The sequence below is a fragment of the Pelophylax lessonae genome (assembly GCF_965119305.1).
Source record: "Pelophylax lessonae genome assembly, chromosome: 6".
NCBI classification, from domain to species: Eukaryota; Metazoa; Chordata; class Amphibia; order Anura; family Ranidae; genus Pelophylax; species Pelophylax lessonae.
The window spans coordinates 72,183,552-72,209,338 of record NC_138773.1 but is presented as its reverse complement, the minus strand read 5'-3'; the positions used below and the strand labels follow the sequence as shown (position 1 = coordinate 72,209,338).

The 25,787-nt window shown below is 44.4% G+C and overlaps 1 protein-coding gene across 1 annotated transcript in view; it reads right to left on the bottom strand.

Moving 5' to 3' along the window:
• Positions 1–22,388, bottom strand: part of ECI1 (enoyl-CoA delta isomerase 1) — a 31,214-nt gene extending 8,826 nt beyond the window's left edge. The window contains exons 1-5 of the mRNA XM_082262451.1: positions 22,255–22,388; positions 14,868–14,972; positions 8,403–8,530; positions 6,059–6,205; positions 2,831–2,952 (exon numbers count right to left, since the gene is read on the bottom strand). Of these exons, the coding sequence (XP_082118577.1) occupies positions 2,831–2,952; positions 6,059–6,205; positions 8,403–8,530; positions 14,868–14,972; positions 22,255–22,306 (554 nt within the window). The 5' untranslated portion in view covers positions 22,307–22,388. The remainder of the gene's footprint in view (positions 1–2,830; positions 2,953–6,058; positions 6,206–8,402; positions 8,531–14,867; positions 14,973–22,254) is intronic.
• Between the last annotated feature and the right edge of the window lie 3,399 nt (positions 22,389–25,787).

Below are 25,787 nucleotides of genomic sequence, written 5' to 3'. Positions count from 1 at the left end.
ACATCATATCTGACTTCCTTTCTACCTACCATATTCCTTTCATAGGTTACAATGAACACATACTGCAGCACACCGAAGAATGATTCTCCACTTATTATCGGTTTCATGCTACTAGAGATCAACTTAATGGCACTGCTGAACCACTCACAGCATACCTATTTCAGTGCTACGGCAGGGTAATTAAGAGGACTTTTCAATAACTTTAAAATTCTGCATGAATAAATTCCTTACATGTAACAATAAACAGGTATAATGGTTTTTTTTTTTATAAATCTAACTCAACCTTTTTTAAGCAGCCTTTGAGCTCCAGGCAGTGACTTTGCCTAGGCTGCAATTCTACCATTATCTTGCTGCAGGCAGGAGGAAGCATTTCCTCAGTTACCTCCCCCCAGTGCCCAGACTAACTTTGTAGCAAACCCCAAGGTGAAAGGCTGCAGCAGAGCCTGATCCGTATCAGGTATTTGTAAACATAGCCAATAAGTACAGGGGCCCCAGGATTTGGGCCCTTTCACACGGGCGCTCCGTATGTCCGCAAATCATCCTGTTTTTTTTGCGGATGATTTACGGACATAATGTAAGTCAATGGCATTGCGGATGTCAGCGGAATACCATCCGCTGACATCCGATTTTCTTCCTTTCAGTTCTGTTCCATTTTTTGGAACGGAACAGAACCCTATTTTTCCTCCGTTCAAAAATCGGAAAGGAAGCAAAATCGGATGTCAGCGGTGTGATCCGCTGACATCCGCAATCCCCATAGACTAACATTATGTCCGTATATCATCCGCAAACGGATGGGATGATATGCGGACATAAGGAGTGGATGACACAAGTGTCATCCGCTCCGTGAAAAAAAAAAAAAAGTGCCGGAGCGGATCGCAATGTGGTCCGCTCCGTGTGAAAGAGCCCTTAACATGATTGTTTCATCTCCAGCATCTTTGGCCAGAAAGTAGAAGCTAACTCTAGATAAATGGATAGTTTGGATTGCACGAAAAAAACTGACAGCTACGGTTGTGGTTAGCCCGGCAATCTCCACCACTGAGCTGTTGTAATGCCCCCCGCCAGAACACACAGATCAGCACTCTCTACCACTGGCTGAGAGCGCTGATCAGGAGTCGGTCAGCTGCTGGTTCTCCAGCATGCACGGCCAGCTTCGGGTGGACAGACCGACATACACATGGGCAGAATGTCAGCCGGTATTTTTTGTACCGGCAAATATCTCCCGACATTCTGCCTGTGTGTACGGGGCTTAAGCATAGATGAATCTGTGATTATAGAGATCATAGCAGAAAATGGCATTGTTAGGGGAAATACAGTGATCTTTATGAAAGTTAAGAAATACCTGCAAGTGTTTACACATTACTTAGCATGCATGCACTTTTGAAAAAATACATCTAAAGCTAAGTCACTTTAATGGTAACCCAATCACTTGGCATCTGCAAATTGATGCATGGGGCTGTTTTCTTGTTAAGGCCATATGTGCATGGACCAGAGGCGTAACTACAATCTTTAGAGCCCCGATGCAAGAAACCCTGAAGTGGCAGTGGTGGTGGGAAGGGGGGGGGGGGTGGGATCAGTGGCAGAGGGATTGGTGGGGGGGTGAGAGGTGATCAGTGGCAGAGGGATGGTGGGGGTATGGGTGGAATCAGTGGCAGAGGGATGGGGGTGGGATTAGTGGCAGAAGGATGATGGGGGTGAAATCCGTGGCAGAGGAATGAATGGGGAGTTGTGGTGGAATCAGTGGCAGAGGGATGGAACGAAATCAGTGGCAGAGGAATGGGGGGGTTGGGGTGAAATCAGTGGCAGAGGGATGGTAAGGGGATGGGGGTGGGATCAGTGGCAGAGGAATGGGATAAGTGGCACTAACCTGTTCTCAGTGTCAGTCGATCCCCCTCCTTGCTCAGTGCTCTGTCTGGATTCACAGTGCCTCCAGTAGGAGCTCTCCTGATATGGGGATTCTCGGTTTTCACATCTGCTCACAAAGAGGAGAGGCCCTCCCCCTTCATTGAACTGGCCCGTCAGCTGACTTTCTCCTCCACTCCAGTTTCCTCCTCCTGACATGGATCTGCTTGGAGGAATGGGCGGGGGGCTGTGCCAGTAGCAGAGAGTGCTCACTCAGGCACAGTACATAGTGTACATTGTCCCGACTCCCCTGAATGTTTACTGTAATTAGTGGTGGCGGCGCCCCTCCACAGTGTACGGGACATAATGCCCCAATCACTGCCTAGAAGCAGCGGCGGAAAGCCAGTGCCTAGTCGCAAGTGTGACTGCTGCGACCCTGGTAGTTCGGCCACTGACATGGACATAATTAGGCATAAAATATGTCTAGCGCTAAAAGAAACACTTTTCCCGTGGTCAGGGAGTTGCAGGTGAGGCGTACACCTGCCCATAGTAGTGACTGGCTGTACTGTACGCCCCTGTACTTATGTAAACAACAATGCTTGTCTACATCAGCATTTTCCTGCATGTATGACTAGGTTTACACAAGTACAAGGGCATACAGCCATTCACTTCTATGGTTAGTTGTACACTCCACCTGAGGCTCCCCAACCACAGAAAAACGTGTACTTTATGCCTAATTAAGTCTGTGCATAGAAAACATTTGTTCATCGATGCATTTTCTGGAACTATTCAATATATGGACTAAAGAATTAAATAATTGTTTGCCTCTTAGCTAAACACAATGATCCACACAGTACAAGCACACCTGTTAATTACAGTATGTGAACAAAGGGTTAGGTAAAATTTCTGGCACACCTTGACTGTTGAACAGCTAGAAAAGAAGTGAAGGATAAAGAAATACAAACAGACTATGTATTATTGTCTACATTACCAGAAGGGAGCAACTATGCCCAGCTGCGTCTCATTCAGGCCAATGGCGTACTTTGGGTTGTCCGCCATGATCCTGTAATCACAGCACATGGCCATAAGGCACCCGCCAGCGGGACTGGAACCCTATGTAGAAAAAGAAAAGAATGTGAAATAACTAACTTTTCTACGCTGTCACTATGGATGTCATGAATATCTAACAATGTTTTTGGGTTTTTTTTTTTTTTATGTAAAAGTTTTTTTTATTGAGCTTCCAATGAGAAGGCAAACCAAAAAAAAAGGGAATACAACGTATCAAGCGAAGGTATCTTTCAGTCAGCCTCTTTTTCATGATTCTGCCCTTTTTTCCTCTACACTTGTGGTTGGCTACCTGTCAGTCATGGCTATCTGACAAGTAAATTGCAACCTTGCCATGTTTCTCCAAGAAAAGAGGTGAGGAAGTGCTAGGCCAGGGGTAAAAAGATGCACTAAACACAAAAGTGTAAACATAGATTAAGGGCCAATTCATACCAGGATCACATGGGAACACACGCTTTCCTGTGGGGAGCATTTTGACAGTCCGTTCATTTGAATGGGCTGCAAAAAGTAACAGACTGCGGAATAAGCAGCGTTTCCACTACTTTTAAGAAAAAAACACAGCACCAAACCACAAAGCACTGTGGTACTATTTGAATCTGTGCCTGTAAACACACTGCATTTGCGATCTGCGTCTGGGGTGCCATTACCAATACCATGGCACCCACATGCAGTATATCGCAAGGGTAGCGTGTTCACCTGCTGCATGGGAAACACGCACACAGCGCACCTTAGCCGCACCGACCGTGTGCTGGTGTTAACCGGCCCTCAATCAACCAGGCCCCCACACATGACATTTACAAACTTTAGAATTTAAAATCAATCCCCCATACAGCCCAGCGATCTCCATAACCACATGCAGTCTCCCCCTGGGGAGGAGAGGACATGGTGTCTGGACCGGGACTCACCTGTGACCTGCAGACAGTCCGGCCGGGGTGCACCCTAAAGCAGAGCCCCTAGAGTGACACCTTCCATCAGTTTCCCCTTATACACACACCTTTTCACCTTATTGCTTGGTTTGGAAGGCAGCTGGCGGGAAAAGGCTTTTTTTTAAAAAAAAAAAAAAAACAAAAAAAAAAAAAACACTTGTTGTCGCCTCTGAATTGTGCATGTGTAGTCGACATCACGGAGCTGGTGGATGTTAGAGACCTTGCGCTCCTCCACCTTTCATTTGAGGATGCCCTACAGATGCTCAATAGGGTTTAAGTCTGGAGACATGCTTGACCAGTCCATCACCTTTACCCTCAGCTTCTTTAGCAAGGCAGTGGTCGTCTTGCAGGTGTGTTTGGGGTCGTTATGTTGGAATACTGCCCTGCGGACCAGTCTCCGAAGGGAGGGGATCATGCTCTGCTTCAGTATGTCACAGTACACGTTGGCATTCATGGTTCCCTCAAAGAACTGTAGCTCCCCAGTGCCGGCAGCACGCATGCAGCCCCAGACCGTGACCCTCCCACCACCATGCTTGACTGTAGACAAAACACACTTGTCTTTGTATTCCTCACCTGATTGCCACCACACACGCTTGACACCATCCGAACCAATTAAGTTTATCTTGGTCTCATCAGACCACAGGACACGATTCCAGTAATCCAAGTCCTTAGTCTGCTTTTCTTCAGCAAACTGTCTGTGGGCTTTTTTGTGCACCATCTTTAGAAGAGGCTTCCTTCTGGGACGACAGCCATGCAGATCACTTTGATGCAGTGTGCGGCGTATGGTCTGAGCACTGACAAGCTGACCTCCCAGCCCTTCAACCTCTGCAGCAATGCTGGCAGCACTAATACGTCTATTTCCCGAAGACACCTCTAGATAAGACGCTGAGCACGTGCACTCAACTTCTTTGGTTGACCATGGCAAAGCTTGTTCTGAGTGGAACCTGCCCTGTTAAACCACTGTATGGTCTTGGCCTTCGTGCTGCAGCTCAGTTTCAGGGTCTTGGCAATCTTCTTATAGCCTAGGCCATCTTTATGTAGAGCAACAATGTTTTTTTTCAGATCCTCAGAGTTCTTTGCCATGAGGTGCCATGTTGAACTTCAAGGGACCAGTATGAGAGAGTGAGAGCAATAACACCAAATTTAACACACCTGCTCCCCATTTACACCTGAGACCTTGTAACACTAAAGGCCCGTACACACGTACCGATCGTCGTCATACAAACGTCGGCGGACGAAAGATCTGCCGATTGTACGCTTGTTAGTATGGTGCCTCCGACAGCTGTCTGCGCACATTCTGCGGACAAGAGTCTTTCTTGCAAACATAAAAAATTTTGTATGCCGACACCAGAACGGACGATTGTTCGCCTGTCAGTACAGAAATCAGCCGACAGACCGCAGATTTGCAAGACTGGGCATGCTCAGAAAAGAAAAAACACAGGGAAAGTTAACCATTACATGACATCACTTCTGCAGTCAGCTGAAGTCGGCGGACAAAATTCTTGTGCTGTCTTTGCACTTTTCAACAGACATCGACATCCCGGGGAGAAAAGACGAACGTTTGTATGACGACGATCGGTACGTGTGTACGGGCCTTAACGAGTCACATAACACCGGGGGAAGGAAAATGGCTAATTGGGCGCAATATGGATATTTTCACTTAGGGGTGTACTCAACTTTTGTTGCCATTGGTTTAGACATTAATGGCTGTGTGTTGCGTTATTTTGAGGGGACAGCAAATTTACACTGTTATACAAGCTGTACACTCACTACTTTACACATTGTGGCAAAGTGTCATTTCTTCAGTGTTATCACATGAAAAGATATAAAAAAATATTTACAAAAATGTGACGGGTGTACTCACTTTTGTGGGATACTGTATATGCCTGAATATGAGCAGAACCTACATAATCCACATTCATAAAACAATTTTTTTTCTAGGAAAATCAAAACAGCTGCTTATTTATGCAATTATCTAATCAACCAATCATGTGACAGAAATGCAATGCATAACATTTCACAGATGCAGGACAGGAGCTTCATTTGAGGGCAATGGAACTCATCCCAGAGAAAATAAAAATCAACATTTTTACCAACACCTCAGACAAATCTTTTTAACGGCTCTGAGGAATGTAGGTTTTTTGTTCTTTTGTATGATGTCATTTTGCATACATTAACAAAAAAAATGACTTAATACAATAAAGTTAAGTAAAACAGAAAACACTTGCATTGATAGCTGCGATTGTCACCATATTGGATCCAAAGAGTTTCAGCCACATTTCCTGCACAGCTCTCCAGAAAGCTGCGTAGTGCTCAGCACTCTTTCCACACATCTCTGTGATGTCCAGCCCAGCAGAAAAGATCTTCGGAGAAGCCTGGGTACAGAACAAAACACGATCTGGCATGTAAAACTCAAGAATCTCATAAGGTAAAAGAATAAAAAGGTAGACAAAACAAGTGATTCTGCTTTTCTCTCCCGAAAGGAATATATAAACCTGGCCTCTCTAATTCAATATGCACATGCTTCATGTACAGAGCTGGGTTACCTTGGTTTGGTTTCACTTTATCGATAAAAAATTCCAGCATGCTGATGTTGGGCTCTAAACTTCTGTGTATATACCTGACTACTTGTTTATATAAAGAAACCAGATAGCAACCTGCAGAAAACATTCACACTGGGGTTGAATTATTGCAAAAATCGGGTGCAGCTCTGCATAGAATCCAATCAGCTTCCAAGTTATTTTTTTTTGTCAAAGCTTAATTGAACAAGCTGAAGTTAGAAGCTGATTGGCTACCATGCACAGCTGCACCAGATTTTACACTCTCCCGATTTAGTAAATCAACCACACTGTGGAGCTGATTTACTAAACCTGAAGAGTGCAAAATCTGGTCTGTGCATGGTAACCAATCAGCTTCTAACTTCAGCTTGTTCAATTAAAGTGTTACTAAACCCAGGAGTCTGCATTCACTATATCTGGTTTCCCACAGTACACAGAACATGGAAATGCAATTATTTTAGTAAATATAAACTGCTAAATACTTTTTCTCATCAGCATTTTCTGGATTCAGTGTCTGGTTGAAGCTTGTAGGAGGAGTTTTCTTTCCCCCCTGATTGTCCTATGAGGCTGAAGGACCCCTGACCCTCTGTCTTAACAGTGCCGATTGGCCCTGTGCTGATCATATGCACCCTACCAAAAAAATAAACGCTCTAGCAATACATACCAAACCGAGCATGTGCATAGTGACTCTCGTTCTTATCAGGAGATGGATTGGGGACAGTGAAAGATAGGGAGGATCAGAGAAGACCGGATCAAACAGCCTTTTTTTTTACACAATGCAGAGGATTACCCCTTAGGTTCCACAGTGAGTATAACAAGCATGTTTTACTGCATATACAGACTGATTTTATGGCTGTGGGTTTAGTGACCCTTTAGTCTTTGACAACACAACCTGAAAGCTGATTGTGCAGAGCTGCACCAATTTTTGTACTCTCTAGTTTTAGTAAATCAACCCCTGTGTAATACCTATGCTCCTGTGTAGCCATCCTAAGACTGTGGAATAAAACATGGCTTTCCATGAACTGCTTATAATTCCCAGAACCTGGTTACAGGGCTTAAAATTACCTGCTCCCCTTCAGCACAAAATGCCATAGCACTAATCAGTCTTTGGTTTAGGTATACTGGGCAATGGGCAGGGTGTAGGTCACAAGTCCTGCAGCACTGAAGTCCTAGATTCAATTTTCACCAAAGACACCATACCTTTTTAAGTTTGTATGATACCTGAATGGGTTAATTTGAAAAATTGGTCCTAGTGTGTGCCTCTGTATGAGTGGTATGGACAAGCTGCAAGCTCCAGGGACTGATGTGAACATACTGTGTACTCTTAAGGCATAGCAGAACATGAAAAATGATGAAATAAAATATCCTGATCACATATTTCACAAGATAATGCTTCTGGTAACCTCCTCCGCTCTCTCTATTCAACACCATCCTGGTTGCTTATCAGGAGGTAGCAGACACATCAGGCTTGCTTTATGAAAGCTGGAAAGAATAGCAAACTGAGGTATTGCCTGCAGTATTTGTTAAAGTTACAGGTTTTATGGAGAACCCTGCAACAAATGTTTGTCTGCTCTAGGCAACTGCTGATTTCTCATTTCCCTTTTGTAAATAAAGCTATGAACTATAACCAATGTATTGCCTTTCTGCCAGTAATAGAAAAAAAAATAAAAATGGTCAAATGCCAAAAATATAGAAACAAGTTTTAAAGCACTTGCTACCTCTTTCTTCCTTTGCTTGTCGAAAAAAAAAAAAAAAATGATGAGCTGTACATGTTGGGTCAGAGAAGTTGTTTGCACCCACTACAGCATTTGGGTGTGATTTAGAGGATGGGGGCTGGGATTCATTGCACAATGATGTCAGCACAGGCATTAAATGTCTAACTATGGTTCAGAGACTGCCCAGAATACATAATAAGCGTCAATAATAAATCCAATTTAATGCAATTGGGTTCCTTGTTGTGCAACAATGAGTACAATCACAATGTGTTACGGGTGTAGTAATTATGATCACGTACGGAGGTCAGGATAAGCCCCCGGCAGCCTCGGTCGATCTCCAGCTTTTCCAGGCCGATAGAGAATTCTGTCAGGAGCTCCAAGCTCAGGCTGTTCACGGGAGGATTTTTCATTTTCATGACTGCCACCCCTGGGAAAGAGACAAAGCTCCATTATTTCTCCTTATCAGTAACACGAGGCTTTGACTGGGGCCTTTGATCAAAAAAGCATGGCACCTTTCCCAGCAATGTGATCTGAATACACCCACAAGCTGTTCTGTGGCCTAGATTCCCCGACTCAAGTAGAACTGAGCAGTGCCTAATTTAGTGAAGACAACTTATAGGAGCAAAAATCAATGTAATACATTTAGTTAAAATGAGAACTCCAAGAAAAAAAAAAAAAAATTATTAAACATAGATTGTAAACAGATATTTATCTGTGTGGAACGAGGAGAAAAAAAAAAAAAAAAACTCTTCCAACAATGTCCTTTTGGAGGTTCTGAACACCAGCTAGCCATCAAACACAATGTTTTTTTTCACTCTGTAAACTCTTTTGGCCTCTTTCACACGGAGCGGACTGTATTGCGATCCGCTCCGGCTTTTTTTTTTTTTTTTTTACAGACACAGATGACACTTGTGTCATCCGGTCCGTATGTCCGCATATCATCCCATCCGTTTGCGGATGATATACAGTATGATATATGTATTTCTATGGGATTGCGGATGTCAGCGGATGACACCGCTGACATCCGATTTTGCGTCCTTTCCGTTTTTTAAAAATGGAAGAAAAAAACAGGGTTCTGTTTCGTTCCAAAAAACGGAACAGAACTGAAAGGACGCAAATCGGATGTCAGCGGATGGTCATCCGCTGACATCCGCAATCCCATTGACATGCATTATATCCGTATATCACCCGCAAACGGATGGGGTGATATACAAACATACGGAACGCCCCTGTGAAAGAGGCCTTAAACACCAGATTGATTACTACTGATTGGAATATTTCAGTGCTACCGGACACATTGTCACAGGCCTCAGATCAGCAGGTGACCCAACGAGCCACAGCTTATGCCGACCTGTGCAGTTCTTCCATCGTCTCAACTGAGCTGGTGTCTGTGTGGCATTTTTTCCTTAGCTTGTAATACACAAAACGAAATGCTTGCAGGCCAATTACAGACGGATTAGACAGAGTACGTCATGGCCCTTTAAAGAATACCACTTTTCTAAAGGTCTGTAGTGGGCATTATATACAGAAGGACAGTTAGCCTCATGTTTTATAAACATTATGTTATCCTTTAGGCTGCATTCACACTTGAGCGTAGCATTTTCGCGCGTTTTTTTACCGTGATTTTTAGGCGTTTTTTCAGGCGTTTTTGGAGGCAGGCATTGACATCAAAAATGCTGGTAATCAGCCCAAAAAGAAGCGCATGTACTTTTTTCTGCTACAGGCGTTTTGCAAAACGCTCAGATGTGAACAGGGCCATTTAAATGAATGGGGTTTTACTTGTTGGGCGTTTTGGAACGTTTTTTTTTAGCGTTTTTGGAGCTGAAAATCACTCAAAAACGCCCAGGTGTGAATGGAGCCTTAATCCTGGAAGGTTCACAAATAAATAAATCCTTTATGTTACTTCATAGATTTTAATACCAAGAGTCCTTTTACACTGAGGTGCTTGAAAACTGCCCATAAACCCTAAGCGCTTTTGCGGCGCTTCCGATTCATTTCAGTGTTTTTGAGACACTTTTTTAGCACTCCAAATATGCTCCGAAGATGCTGCTTGCAGGATTTTTTTCACCGCCCAGCCACTGCAGTGTGAAAGCATTCATTGATTTTATTAGGAATAGGTTTTCGTGAGCTTTTCAGGTCCTTTTTTAGCGCCAAAGCGCTTGAAAAGCGCCCCAATGTAAAAGGGCTCAGGTACTTGAGAAGAGAACGCCAACCAGGAAATGGTCTATAGCGGTCCTCAAACTATCTCCCCTGGAAAGATTGCAGTCTGCTGATTGCTGTAAATCAAGCCCCTGCAATGAGAAGACCACACACACAGGGCTTTCTTTTGCAAGCTGAAAAGGCTGCTGAACGTAGAGTGCCTAAAGATGCCAGGCAGAGAGTTCCAGCATCCAGGAATGTACTATAGGCACTATCAGATAAGAGTGATCTCCGGCTTAATGGTGCTTGTATAGTTCCAGGTATGACACCATAACGAGGAGCGGCATGGGACAGGGAGACTTGACAAAAGGTAAGTGTCACTGAACATCAATGCTAAGGTACGGGGGTTCCTATTCCCACCGACGCCTATAATGGGGCCTATCTTCCTCCCACTGACACCAACGAAGGGGAATTTTGAACTTCTGCCAACATCAATGATGGGGTATTTTATACTCCCACGGACATCAATGGCGAGGCATTTTTTACTATTACCCACACCAATGGGCATTTTACTCTAATGAAAATACCAAAGAGCGGGCATTTATACCACCAATGATGGGGCATTTGTTAATTCTATCAATGTCAATGATGTGGCATTTTTTAATCCTCAAACTGTTCCCACAAAGTTGGGAGCATTAAATTGTCCAAAAATCTTTGGTATGCTGACGCCTTAAAAATTCCCCTCACTGGAACTAAGGGGCCAAGCCTAACCCCTGAAAAACAACCCCACACCATAATCCCCCCTCCACCAAATGATTTAGGCCAGTGCACAAGGTAAGGTCCATAAAGACATGAATAAGTGAGTTCGGTGGAGAGGAACTTGACTGGCCTGCACAGTTTTGACCTCAATCCGATATAACATCTTTGGGATGAAGTAGGAGTGGAAACTGCGAGCCAGGCCTTCTCGTCCAACATCAGTGCCTGACCTTACAAATGTGCTTCTGGAAGAATGGTCAAACATTCCCATGGACACAGTCCTAAACCTTGTAGACAGCCTTCCCAGAAGAGTTGAAGCTGTTAAAGCTGCAAAGTGTGAGCCAACTCAATATTGAACCCTACGGACTAAGACTGGGATGCCCTTAAGGTTCATATGCGTGTAAAGGAAGGCGTCCCAATACTTTTAACAAAATAGTGTGGCTCAGGAGACACACTGGAGCACTATTTACTTGAGAAAGATGTACAGGTACATCTGTAAAGCTACCCACCCAATGTAATTACTCATGTTTGTCAAGATTGTATCTGTAAGTCCACCAGTCCGCCATTTTATTTAGCTGTGCTTGGATTAGAAGAACTGCATTCTGAATGTTAGGCGATTATTACAGTACCTCACTAATTTTAGAATCATGGACATCAGGGTTCAAGTGGTTGTAACCCTAAAAAAACAAAAAAAAAAAACACATGCTCTTGTTCCTTTAAGGCACAAGGTATAGCACTGTGCTTTTGCCATGTCAATTGTCCCTTTCTATGTTGTACAATACCTAGCTGATCCTGCCTACTCTATAAAGTGACCACGTTTATCATGGCTGCTGATCTCTGATAGCATGGTCAGTTTACGTGCCTCCATCATCCAGCTCTCTCCACAGTGTCTCTGCATCTCCCTCCCATCAGTTCCGTAGTCTGCGCGAGTGCCGATCTCATCTCATCCCTTCCTTCTCCTCTCAAGCCTTTGTAATTATTTTCCCTGCAGCTATTCCAGTGCTTGTAAAGTAAAGAAACGTATTATTTACATTGATTGTCTTTGTTTTAGGTCCCTGTTCAGTACAGTGTGTGTTTTCCTACAACTACAATGCTAGATATCTTCTCTGCAGAGCCCTGCTGTGCAGAAACGTGACCTCCTTCAGCTGGCTATCAGGGTGCCAGGAAACCAGACCACACGGAATGCAGGCAAAATAAAGCAGTTTATTGACACAAACAACAATAAATGCACACCAAGAGTGAGGAAGCAAAATCAGGAACAAGCCTGGGTCAAGTCCAGAAGCGGAGAGTCATCCAAGCTGGGGTCAAGTCCAGAAACAGGTAGTCATCCAAGCCGGGGTCAAGTCCAGAAGCGGGTAGTCATCCAAGCTGGGGGTCAAGTCCAGAAGCGGGTTGTCTACCGATGCGGGGGTCGAGAGCCAGGAGAGCAAAGCTAAGTCATACACGGAGGAACACAGAGAACAGAAGACTGCTAGCAACATGGAGCACAAACGCAAGGGCAAGGACTGCAACTCATTAGGTGATAGATATAGTCAGGTGTACAGCATGTGCAACACGCAGGCAGCAGGCAAGTGATGATGCAATCTGAGTTTATAATAGGCAGCAGTCTGCACATGTCCAAGATGGCTGCCAACAGGTGGGCAAGGTAAGACCCTTGACAGTACCCTCCCCTCAATGGCCCCTCCGCAGAGAAAAAAATGGTTTCTGAGCAAAGGGAGCATGGAAAGTGCGGAGAAGGGTGGGAGCAAGATCAGCAGAGGAAACCCAGGAGCGCACCTAAGGGCCATAACCCTTCCAGTGCACTAGGTATTGAATCTGACCTCGGAACAGATGAGAATCCAAGATGCTGCCAACCTCATACTTATGATTGCCCACAGGAATGGGACGAGGGCAAGCAAGTGAAGAAGTATAGCGATTGCAAACCAGTGGCTTCAGAAGTGGCACATGAAAGACATTGGAAATATGCAAGCCAGGGGGAAGACCAAGGGAATAGGCCACCGGGTTCACCTTATGGAGGATGCGAAAAGGACCAACAAAGCGGGGTGCCAGTTTAGGAGTGGGCACCCCGAGGTTGAGATTACGGGTCGACAACCACACCCTCTCCCCGACCTAGTACAAAGGAGCAGATAAACGTATCCGGTGTACCTGGAGCAGAGACGCGTAAAGACTCTTGAATCTGCACCCAAGAGGAATGGAGGGCACGAAGTTGATCATCCACAGCCAGGATGTCCTGTGGAACCCATAATTCCTGGCAAACTCCGCCCAGGGTAACAGATCAACCCAACTGTCCTGATGGTCAGATATATAGCAGCAGAGAAATTGCTCCAGAGCTTAGTTGGAATGCTCAGCTGCACCATTGAACTGCAGATGGTAGGCCAAGGAGAAGGAGAGTCGAATACACAACTGGGAGCAAAAGGCGCGCCAGAACCTAGAGACAAACTAGCTCCCGCAGTCAGTCCGAGACAAGCTCCTTAGGCAACCTGTAAACGGAAGACCTCCCTGGCAAGCGCCTGAGCGGTAGGCAGCCTCTTAAACGGAACACAGTGGCACATTTTGGAGAACTGTTCGACAATCATGAGGCTAACCCAGTAACCTCAAGACGCAGGAGGTTCCACAATAAAATCCATGGCCAGGTGACACCAGAGACTCTCCCCATTGGAAATGGGATGCGGTAGGACGATCAGGTTCGCCGGTCACACGAGCGGGGGGGGGGGGGGGGTCTGTAGACCTACGTCGCTTTGCCTGTGAGCGGCTGACAGCCGTCGTGCGGCGGTCGGCAAGCGGTTAATAAATGCAGCAAAATGCCTAATCCCAAAATTTTGGCAAGTACCAGAGTGTCCAACGTTAAGAGATTGCGTTAAAAGGGTAGAAATTATTTATATGGAAAAATTACAATTACAATACAAAGTACAATTTTTGAGAAAATAAAACAGAAATGTTTGCAAACATCTGGAGAGGTTGGATAGAGTTTAGGAGTATAAACAGATATTCTGAATTAATGAGAGCCTGAAATAGGACAGGTGGAGGAAATAAGGGATTCTATACAAGGCTAAAGGAGTTGTAAAGTCTCAGGGTTTTTCACCTTAATGCACTCTATGCATCAAGGTGAAAAACTTTTGGTGCTGCAGCTGCCCCCCAGACCCCGTGAGGCCCAGAGGCTCCAGCTGCTGTCTCGGTTCCCCATTGGATAGATTGATAAAAGCAGGAGCAATTGGCTCCCGCTGCGGTCAATCAAATCAAGTGACACGGGAGCCAAAGTCCTGCTGTCTGTGTCAATGGACGCAACAGCAGGACTTGTGATCGCGCCCGCACGGGTGCTCCCTTGGAAAGCCGCTCTCAGTGGGGGGCATCCGATGAAGAGCAGGAGCGACGCCGGGGCACCCCAGAAGAGGGGGATTGGGGCTGCTCTTTGCAAATCCCTTGCACAGAGCAGGTAAGTATAACATGTTTGTCATTTTTGCACAAAAGAAAAAAAAAAAAAACCTTTACAATTTCTTTAAGGAAGAGGAGGGATTGGGGGGAGTGGGGAGGAAAATTAAAAGTTTTATGAAAGTTTTCTTGAACAAAAATATGAATTTTCATTTTGTAAAATGTGAAAATAAACTTTATAAAAAACAAAAAATAAAAAAAAAATGATATGGTTTTAAGTCAATAAAATGGCCACCGCCTAATTTTGCTTAAAAAAATAAATAAAATGTATTATTAAATCCGTGCTGATGGCTGTTATGGAGAAGACACTTTGGTAGCACTACATTCTAAAAAAAATAAATTCATGTATCTTGGTGATTTTCCATCAGGAAAATGAAGCAGGCACAGATTGAATGTAATTGCCAATTGATCACAAACCAAAAGCCTGTACAGGCTCTTACCAGTAGATTCATCCATCTCCACCACGATCTTATCGTTACTGAAATGCCTGTGACTTTGCTGCTGCCTCCATGGTGCCAGAACCCTGCTTTGGAGGCACAAAGTACCTGCAGAAAAAAAAAAAAATACTATTTAGATTTAAAATATCAGTTCCATTACTACAAATTTCAGCTTTTCTAGTGAAAATGTATAAAAACAAATCTCAAAAAAATCTTAATATACACTAATAGTGTCTCTAATATAAAACACTGTATAATGTGTGTATGTTCAACCTTTAAATGTAGCAATTCACAAGTTTGCGTGGATTGCGTCCTACACACAAGTCACTGCCTCAATATTGGCATATACAGTGCATACGGAAAGTATTCACAGCGCCTCACTTTTTCCATATTTTGTTATACCTCAGCCTTACTCCAAAATGGATAACTACATTATTTTCCTCAAACGTCTACCAACAATACCCCCTAATGACAACATGGAAAAAGTTTGTTTGAAATCTATGCAAATGTATTAAAAAAAAAAAAGAAAGAAAAATCACATGTAGATAAGTATTCACAGACTTTGCCATGACACTCAAAATTGAGCTCAGGTGCATCCTGTTTCCACCGATCATCCTTGAGATGTTTCTACAACTTGATTGGAGTCCAGCTGTGGTAAATTCAGTTGATTGGACATGATTTGGAAAGGCACACACCTGTCTATATAAGGTCTCACTGTTAACCGTGCATGTCAGAGCACAAACCAAGCCATGAAGTTCAAGAAATTATCTGTAGACCTCCATGACAGGATTGTATTGAGGCACAGATCTGGGGAAGGGTACAGAAAGATGTCTGCAGCATTGAAGGTCCCAATGAGCAAAATGGCCTCCATCATACGTAAATGGAAGAAGTTTGAAACCACCAGAACTCTTCCTAGAGCGGCCGGCCAGCCAGCCAAACTGAGCAATTGGGGGAGACGGGCCCTAGTCAGGGAGGTACCAAGAACCCGATGGTCACTCTGACAGAGCTCCAGTGTTTGTCTGTGGAGAGAGGAGAACCTTTCAGAAGAACAACCATCTCTGCAGCACTCCACCAATCAGGCCTGTATGGTAGAGTGACAAGATGGAAACCACTCCTCAGTAAAAGGCACATGACAGACCGCCTGGAGTTTGCCAAAAGGCACCTGAAGGACTCAGACCATGAGAAACGAAATTCTCTGGTCTAATGAAACAAAGATTTGACTCTTTGGCCTGAATGGCAAGCGTCATGTCTGGAGGAAACCAGGCACCGCTCATCACCTGGCCAATACTATCACTACAGTAAAGCATGGTGGTGGCAGCATCATGCTGTGGGGATGTTTTGTCAGCAGCAGGAACTGGGAGACTAGTCAGGATCGAGGGAAAGATGAATGCAGCAATGTACAGAGACATCCTTGATAAAAACCTGCTCCAGAGCGCTCCGAACCTCAGACTGGGGCGAAGGTTCATCTTCCAACAGGACAACAACCCTAAGCACACAGCCAAGATAACAAAGGAGTAGCTACAGGACAACTGTGGATGTCCTTGAGTGGCCTAGCCAGAGCCCAGACTTGAACCCAATTGAACATCTCTGGAGAGATCTGAAAATGGCTGTGCACCGACGCTCCCCATCCAATCTGATGGAACTTGAGAGGTCTTGCAAAGAAGAATGGGAGAAACTGCCCAAAAGCAGGTGTGCCAAGCTTGTAGCATCATACTCAAAAAGATTTGAGGCTGTAATTTGTGCCAAAGGTGCTTCAACAAAGTATTGAGCAAAGGCTGTGATACTTATGTACATGGGATTTTTTTGTTATTTTTTTTCAATAAATTTGCAAAGATTTCAAACAATCTTCTTTCACATTGTCATTATGGGGTATTGTTTGTAGAATTTTGAGGAAAATAATGAATTGAATCCATTTTTTGGAAAAAGGCTGTAACATAACAAAATGTGAAAAAAAGTGAAGTGTTGTGAATACTTTCTGGATGCACTGTATGTTTAGAAACGGCTAAATAACAAAAGGGTTAACCTGAAAATTATTGTATGGGTCTCCTCTGGGGTAAAAAGGTTGTGAAAGACCCTTTTAAACCCGAAAGCAAACATTTATTATTTCGCTGCTTACCAATTTTTAGATGTGACGGCTGCATTATTTTTCCTTTTTAGGCTTTTTCTGCGATATTCATTTATCTAGCTAAGAAGTCTGTTTTTCAAAAGAACAAGCTGTCCTGCAAGATGTCACAGTTACAGAGATGAGACAAACCATATAAGACTGATAGGGGTGCCAATAATGATCACATTTTAAGTAAAACTTTTATCCCAAAAGGAACTACCTATATAGTGTTAGTTGGAGGTTGCTTCAATGTGTTAGATATCTAAATCTGCTAGTACATCTAATTACCCCCCCCCCCCCCCACGACTGACAATGCAGCTGTCCAGAAGCCCCCTGTGCTCTTTCATCCAGAGTGGGGGCACTCACTAATACAGGATGTGTGTTACTGGCCAGATCACCAGGTAAATACAGAATGGGGGAAAAAGCCTTTAAAAAAAAAAAAAAAAAACTAAAGCAACCACTAAATCCAATGCTTGGTAAGCTGCAATTTATTACATATTTGTTTTTTTATGATAATTTTTTGTGCACATATATTGTATATTGATAAGTTGCCATTTTATCTGCATAAACTGTATATTGACAACAATCACTACTCTGTAAGGTCTGCTAGGGGCCATTCACACCTCAGCTTGAAGCTCCAAAACGCTGCAGAAAAAAAAAAAATTTTGATTATTCTCTATGGAGTTGGTTTAGTCCAAGTGGGCTGAAACTCAAAAAAGTTATGGAGCTTTTTTTGTTGCTCGCATTAGGTAGATTTGAGTGTTTTTGGCATGTTTTTTATTCCCAGAATAATGAATGTAAACTCCCATTTGCATGTTTTTGTGTGATTTTCTGCTCAAAATAAAAAATGTAAAAAAATAATATATGAATAAATAAATGAAAAATAATTAAAAATCATTGAATAAATAAAATGAATACTATGTAATACTTTTATATATATATATATATATATATATATAAAAAACAATAATAGTTAACCTCCAACCTTAAAAAATATTAAATAAACTATTAATATTAAACATCCGAACAAAAAAATTATTTATTTAGTGTTGGGTTGTTTAGTTTTTTTCTTTCAGGTTTAGGGGTTAATTATTCATTACCATACTTGGTATTAATTTATTGAATGTAGTTTTTATTTATGATTATTTTCATTTGTGTATTTATTTTACATTTATTTATTCATTTATTATTAGATTCACTATGTGACTTTTGTATACATTTTTTTCGTGCGCGAGCTCACGGCGATGGGGGCGGCTAAAATTGTTTATTTTTTTTCCTATTTTATTTATTTTCTTAAATTTTACCACAGGTTTTTAAAAAAAAATAAATAAAAAATCTGATCACTTTTATTGCTGTCACAAGCAATGTAAACATCCCTTGTGACAGCAATATGCAGGGACAGGTACTCTTTATGGAGGGATCGAGGTCTAAAAGACCCTAGACCCCTCCACTTCAATGTATTCAAAACAACGAAAACAGCATTTTTGAATACACTCACTTTTTGAATTTGGCGCCTTTAGCAGCCGAGTAACCTGGACATGACGTCATGGACACCGCCTCCGGGTTACGTCTTTGGAGAACCGATCAAAGCCGTAGTCGGCTTTGATCGGGACTCCATCCAGCGGACGCGTCGGCTGGTTGCTTGGGTCTCCCGGTGGGACGGGAGACCCGGGCAGAGCCGTGGGAGGCATCCCCTCCTGCTTGCTGGGGTAACGATCGAGCGGCTCCCGAGCCGCATCGGTCGTTACTGCTGGGAAGCCGACCGCCGGCTCTAAAAAAGGGTACTGGGATGATGCCTCTAGCTAGAGGCATCACCCCGGTACAACCACTTAAAGTGAGCCGACGTAGGCCTACGTCAGTTAAGTGGTTAATGGAGTTGTAAAGTCAGCAGGTTTTTTTTATCCTAATGCATTCTATGCATTAAGATAAAAAGCCTTCTGTGTGTAGCAGCCCCTCCCGGCATACCCTAATACTTCCATGAGTCCCTCGGCCATCCGGGATTCTCTCTCCAGATTGGCTGAGATACAGCTGTGGCGCCATTGGCTCCCGCAGCTGTCTATCAAAGTCAGTGAGCCAATCAGGAGAAAGAGGGGACGGGATAGAATGACAGTTCCGTGTCTGAACAGATACATGGATCTGCAGCTCAGCTGCCCCCATAGCAAGCTGCTTGCTGTGGGGGAACTGGATAGGAGGGAGGGGCTAGGATCAAAGAAGAGGGACCTGAGAAGAGGAGGATCCGGGCTGCTCTGTGCAAATCCAGCTGCACAGAGGAGGGAAGTATAACATGTTTGTTTTTTTTTTGTAAAAAAATACGAGACTTAGTCCCCGTTCACACTAAGGCGACCTGTGAGGCGACCTGGTTGCCTCACAGGTCGCCGTAGGTCGCCTCCCATAGGGAAGCTGCAGACCCGTTCTAATAGGAGCAACACAAGTCGCTCCGACTTAGAAAAAGGGTCGGAGCTTCTTTGGGGCGACCAGGAGGCGACCGCCATAGACTTCAATGTTATGAAGTCCGTGGCGGCCGCTCCAAGGTCACGGCGCGCTGCTCGCACCGCGAGCTCGGAGGTCGCGGTGCGAAGTAGCGTTGCTTGTATGTGAACGAGGCCTTAGAGCCGGTTCACACTGGGCGATTCAAAGTCACTCCAACTTTGAAACGCCCGTGCAGCACGACTTCATCGCGGCTTGCAAGCGACTTCTCTAATAGACTTCTCTAATAGAAGTCAATGCAAGCCGCTGACTTCGCCCCCAAGTAGTGCAGAAACCTTTTTCTAAGTCGGAGCGACTTGAGTCGCTCTGATTAGAACAGTTCCATTGCACAAAATGGAGCTCTACTTGTCAGGCGACCAAGTTGCCTGACAAGTCGTGGCAGTGTGAGCCGGCTCTTAATCACTTTTACACCCAAACAAAATAAATAATCAGAAATGCTAACCTTAACTCTAAAGTGGGGTACACACTATCAGAAAATCGGGCGAACGACCGTCCGATTTTCCTCGTTTCACAGCAAATCAGAACCGATGAATGAAAACTCGTACAAAAACTCTTGTACGCCAAAGGCTTCTTTTGTTGTTTGTTTCTGATCATGCGCAGTCTTCCTTTTATGATTTTTCTTGTACAAAAGAGGTTCAAAAAACGGTACACATTAAATGAAAACCATTTGTTTTTTTCCCGTACGAGAAAAATTTTGGAGTTTGTACCTTTAAGAATTTTCGTATGAAAATTCTGAATCGGCTGTAGAAAGTTGTGTACACATTATACGAAAATCGTACGAAAATTCTTTGGACAAAAATGTTTGCCTGATTTTCTTAGTGTGTACGAGCCTTTACCCCTTACCATAACGAAAAAAAAATAAAAGAATAAAAGCTAAATGGAAAAGCTAAAAAAGCCAAAATACCTAGCAACAAATAATAGTTTTCTCTACTGGCTAATAAAAACCTGCCAAAGCTCAAAAACACTGTATAAAAATGTGCAAGTCGCGCATAAAATCATGCAAAAATCTCACATGAAAACACTCAAAGACGTTATGCTCAGGTGTGAACGCAGCCTAAGGCCCCTTTCACACAGGCGGACCATTCAGATCCGCCTGTCTGTTTTTTTTTTGGCGGTTCTTAACAGTCACCCCATGCATGTCTATTGGGCATTGGATGTCAGCGGAGACATGTCCGCTGACATCCAATCCGTCAAATTTGGACGGATGGAAACCCTATTTTCCATCCGTCCAGCAGATTGGATGGGTTCGTTCCCATCCGATTCCCCCATAGAGATGCATGCGGACCTGACAGCTGTGTCTCCGCACACAGCACAGCTGTCATCCTCCTGCTCAGTGAGGGATCGGCGGATCGATCCCCCGCTGAGATAAACGGAGTCCGTCTGACGGATGGACTGTGTGAAAGAGCCCTAAATGTATGCAGAAACAGTATAAAGGTAAAAGTGAAATATAATTTAATTTTCAGTCCAATGCATTGACTTCTCCGCTTGTGCTCACACACACAGGTCAGGCACACGTATGTAAAGGACGATTGCACCACATGTGAGGTATCGCCAGGAATGTTGGAGTGGAAGCGGTAATTCTAAGGCCTAATGATTAACTCTAAACTGATAACCTGTAAAGGCATTTAGAGGACAATTTTAGGTACTGTAATTTGTTGAAATTTCACGGATGTGTGAAATGTAATATCTTGGAATGTTTGGGGGTCGATTTACTTGGCACAATATCCTCTTTTATATTTTACCAAAAAAGTGGATATTATAGAGTTTTTTTTGGGCACTAAAAAAGTTTTTGTTTTCTGAAAACATGCGTTTGATAAATGGCTGCACAAATATACAAAATAAAAAAATTGCAACGGCCACCATTTTATGCTCTGCTTTAAGAAAAATCGATCAGGTCTGGGTGAATCAAAGTAATTTTATAGCAAAAAAAAAAATAGGTGTGAAAAATGTCTTCCTATAGGAATTGTGAGGAAATTATTACACCTCAGTATTATGGGAAGCTGTGAGGAAATGATTACACCTCAGTCTTATGGGGGGGCTGTGAGGAAATTATTACACCTCAGTCTTATGGGGGGCTGTGAGGAAATTATTACACCTCAGTATTATGGGGGGCTGTGAGGAAATTATTACACCTCAGTATTATGGGGGCTGTGAGGAAATTATTACACCTCAGTCTTATGGGGGACTGTGAGGAAATTATTACACCTCAGTATTATGGGGGCTGTGAGGAAATGATTACACCTCAGTCTTATGGGGGGGCTGTGAGGAAATTATTACACCTCAGTATTATGGGGGGCTGTGAGGAAATTATTACACCTCAGTATTATGGGGGCTGTGAGGAAATGATTACACCTCAGTCTTATGGGGGGGCTGTGAGGAAATTATTACACCTCAGTATTATGGGGGCTGTGAGGAAATTATTACACCTCAGGCTTATGGGGGGCTGTGAGGAAATGATTACACAGTCTTATGGGGGGGGGGGTTGTGAGGGAAGGTGATCTATAAATGACTGGATGTCTATAATGATATGTTACACAGTGACACACACAGACATTTCATTGCCAGTGCTCCTGTGAGGGGGGAGACCCCACACTGACGAGGAGGAGGAGGGGGGGGGGGGGGACACGTCCTCTCCCGCCGTCCTCACATGACTCCCTCACAGAACAGCAGCGCCTGTCTGCGCGGGAAACTGAGCGGAGGGGGGGGGGAAAGGACACCGCCCAGCCGCCTCGCGCCACCAGAGCGGGAAGTCGGCGCGCGGGCAGTGGCGGGTGGTTGGGGCGGGAACTTTTCACGCACCTGATAGAAGCCGGGCGGGAGCCGACCTCCTCAGCATAGCCAGCGCCGCCATCTTGTGTGACCTTTTCCCGAGCGGCGGCGCAGTGGATGAGGAGGATTTGGCAGGGCGGTTAGACCTGTTATCTCAGCTATAGGACTGAAGAGGGTGACACCTGGCGGGAGTTCAGAGGATAGCGGCCCCTGGCAGTGCTTTATAAGCGGGGTTCCAAGAGAACCTGTCACATGATATTTACATACACGTGAAATGAAGTCCAACTCAAAAAAAAGGTCTAAAGCTGCTTCATTCTAGTAACAGAAGATTTTCTCTCACTTCCTGTCTCTGTGCCCCCAGAAATAAGGAGTGCAGTGATCTCTATGGGTAGCTATACAAACATCTTCTCAGAGAGTAATGGAAAACAGTGAAACCCAAAAGGCTCTAACAGCTGTCCGCTCCACAACATTATACATATATTGTGTATGGCTTCTGAGAAGGAAGCATTTCCTATTTCTTGTCCTGGTGTCACAGGGACAGGAAAGGATGGGAAATGTTCCAAATGGAGTCACAGGAAGAAATAAATATATTCAATGTGTAGAGTTCACACTGCTAAGGCTTTACAGCTCCTACAGAGATCTCCAGAAGACTATTGACATGGGTTCTATAACGTATGCCCGTGTGAGGACCGTGTTTGCCCATTAAGTTTAATTAGGACACAGCCGCTGCTCCCTATTTGACAGCCATGTGTGTGCACAGCCAGTGTGGGTTTGGGGCCCGGCTCCCGCAGCCGTATGGCTGTCATTGGAAGCCGCGGCTGTGACCCAATTGAAGTTAATGGGGCTACTGTGAACATCTGTGCATTCCTGTGGGGGCAAACACGGCCTTTACACAAGCATACGTTATAGTACAACCGAGTGATTGAAGCCTAGTGTTGTGCACCCCACATGGCTCTCACACAGGGTAGGCATTGATACCCCCCGTACGAACAAGGCCTTACAGTGTCTGTGGCTTTCTGTACCAGAGAAGGAAGCACTTCCTGTTTCTTGTCCTGGTGTCACAGAGACAGGAGGAGAGAGAAAATCTCCCCAATGGAGTCAGGGAGAAATAAATATATTGAACGTGTAGGGTGCACATTGCTAAAATAGTCACAATGGGTGCTTTGTACGATGGTGTCCTGCTTGTCAGCAATGCATGCGCTGGGCTCCCAATCAATCTTTTTGGTATAAGGCTGGATTCACACATATGCAAATTGGATGCAGGTTCCCCCACTAATTCACATGACAGGCAAGTGTGACTGGTGTAACGTTAGAAAACCATACCTCGTTAGAATTCCATACCCTCGTCACTTCCGGTCTGAAAAAGCAGAGCAGCGCAGCAGTGCGCATGCTCAGAGCCCCGGAAACATAATTGAACAGCAGAGAAGTTAACAAATGCGCATGCTCGGAGGGAATGAAATTATCACGGCACTGTGTGTAATGTTACACTTGCGGCGGTTACATTAAAACAGTTCGGCTGCAACATGGGGCATCTCCTCTCCTATCCCTGACACTTCCCTGATCTCGGCTAATAAATATAAAATCGGTGGCGGGTGTATGAAATGTAAGTGACGGCGATCTCGGCTCCGTGATCCGCTTTTATATTTATTAGCCGAGATCAGGGAAGTGACAGGGATAGGAGCGGAGATGATTAATGTTGCAGAGGAGCTGTTTTAATGTATTTGCGGCAAATATAACATTACACACACTATTGTGAGAAATCCATACCCTCCGTAGGTACACCGGAAGTGATGAGGGTATGGTTTTCTCACGGGTATGGTTTTTTCACGGAACACCGGTGTAACGTTAAAAAACCATACCCCGTGAAGAAACCATACCCCTCGTCACTTCCGGTCCGAAACAGCAGAGCGCATGCTCAGAGCCCGGAGACGTAATTGAAGAAGAAAGAAGTTCACAAGTGCGCATGCTCGGAGGGTATGATATGTTAACGGCACTAATACTTGCGGCGGTAAAATTAAAACAGTTCTGCTGCAACATCAATCATCTCCTCTCCCTGTCACTTCCCTGATCTCCCCTAATAAATATAAAAGCGGCGGCGGGTGTATAAACTGTAAGTGACGGCGATCTGTGCTCCGTGATCCGCTTTTATATTTATTAACCGAGATCAGGGAAGTGACAGGGGAAGGAGCGGACATGAGGCATGATGCAGAGGAGCTGTTATAATGTAACCGCCGCAAGTTAAACTACCGTGAGAAATCCATACCCTCCGGAAGTGACGAGGGTATAGTTTTCTCACGGGCATGGTTTTTTCACGGAACACCGGCTCTAAATGGGGCCAGTGTTGCGCAGAAAACTCCAACTCGCCAAAATCTCCAATCACGTCACTTCCGGTGACTCTCCAGCAGCAATATACGCAGTCTTTGATGACTTGACTGTTTTCACAGAACATTGGGTAAGGAGGAATAAAGCTGTCACTGCCCTGGAGGTGGCCATGTTATTGGTTATTAGTGGGCAGATTAACAATGCCCACTCATTATATAGCGTAATGTATTGTATACGCTGCCAGTGTTCTGCCGAAAACTACAACTTTCCTAATTCTCCAATAACATTATTTCCAATGAGTGTACACCAGGAATGATTGGAGATTTCGACCACTTGGTGTTTTTACACAACACCAGGAGCCTTTACACTCTGGTAAATGCTATATTCAGTGCAGATTGTTAGTGCGCCCGCTAGTTGTCGCCGCCTTGGAGGCAGCCATGTTTTTGGTTACTAGCGGCCGGACTAACAATCTCCACTATTTATAGCATCTACCCGAGTGTAAAGGCTGCTGGTGTTGTGTGAAAACACCAAGTGGTCAAAATCTCGAATTATTCCTGGTGTACACTCACCGGAAGTAACGTTAATGGAGAATTCGGCAAGTTGGAGTTTTTTGCAGAACACCGGTGTTCTGTGAAAACAGCCAAGTCGTCAAAATCTGCAATCATTGCTGCTGGAGAGTCACCGTAATTGACGTGGTTGGAGATTTTGGCGAGTTGGAGTTTTCGGCAGAACATCGGTTCACACATGTCCGGGCTGACCATGGTCTGGATTGAAAAAAGTTCAGTTTGGGTCCAGTTCAGGTGTGAATTCAGGCAACAATTCGGACCTGAATTGCACCTGAACCGGTGAACAGACCCGCACCAGACCCCAGGCACTAACCCCTGGCTGCATATGTGTGAACCCCGCCTAAGGCCCTTACACAGACACTTAGGCTGGGTTCACACTTGTGCGATCACAGACATCGCATGTGATTCGCACTGCATTGCTGTGCAGATCACATGCGATGTCTGTGCGATGCAAATTCAGCCATGCAAACATAATGGCTGAAATTGCATCGCATGGCATTCACACCAAAATGGTGCAGGACCCTTTTTTGGTCTGCACTGAAATAAGATCCCATGGGTGTTCACACCTATGTGACCTGATTCCTGTGTCATTTGACAGTTCTCACTGCGATCTGCAAATTGATCTAGCGGTGTCATGACACATGCATGACACAGCACATGCAGTTTCCAGAGCTC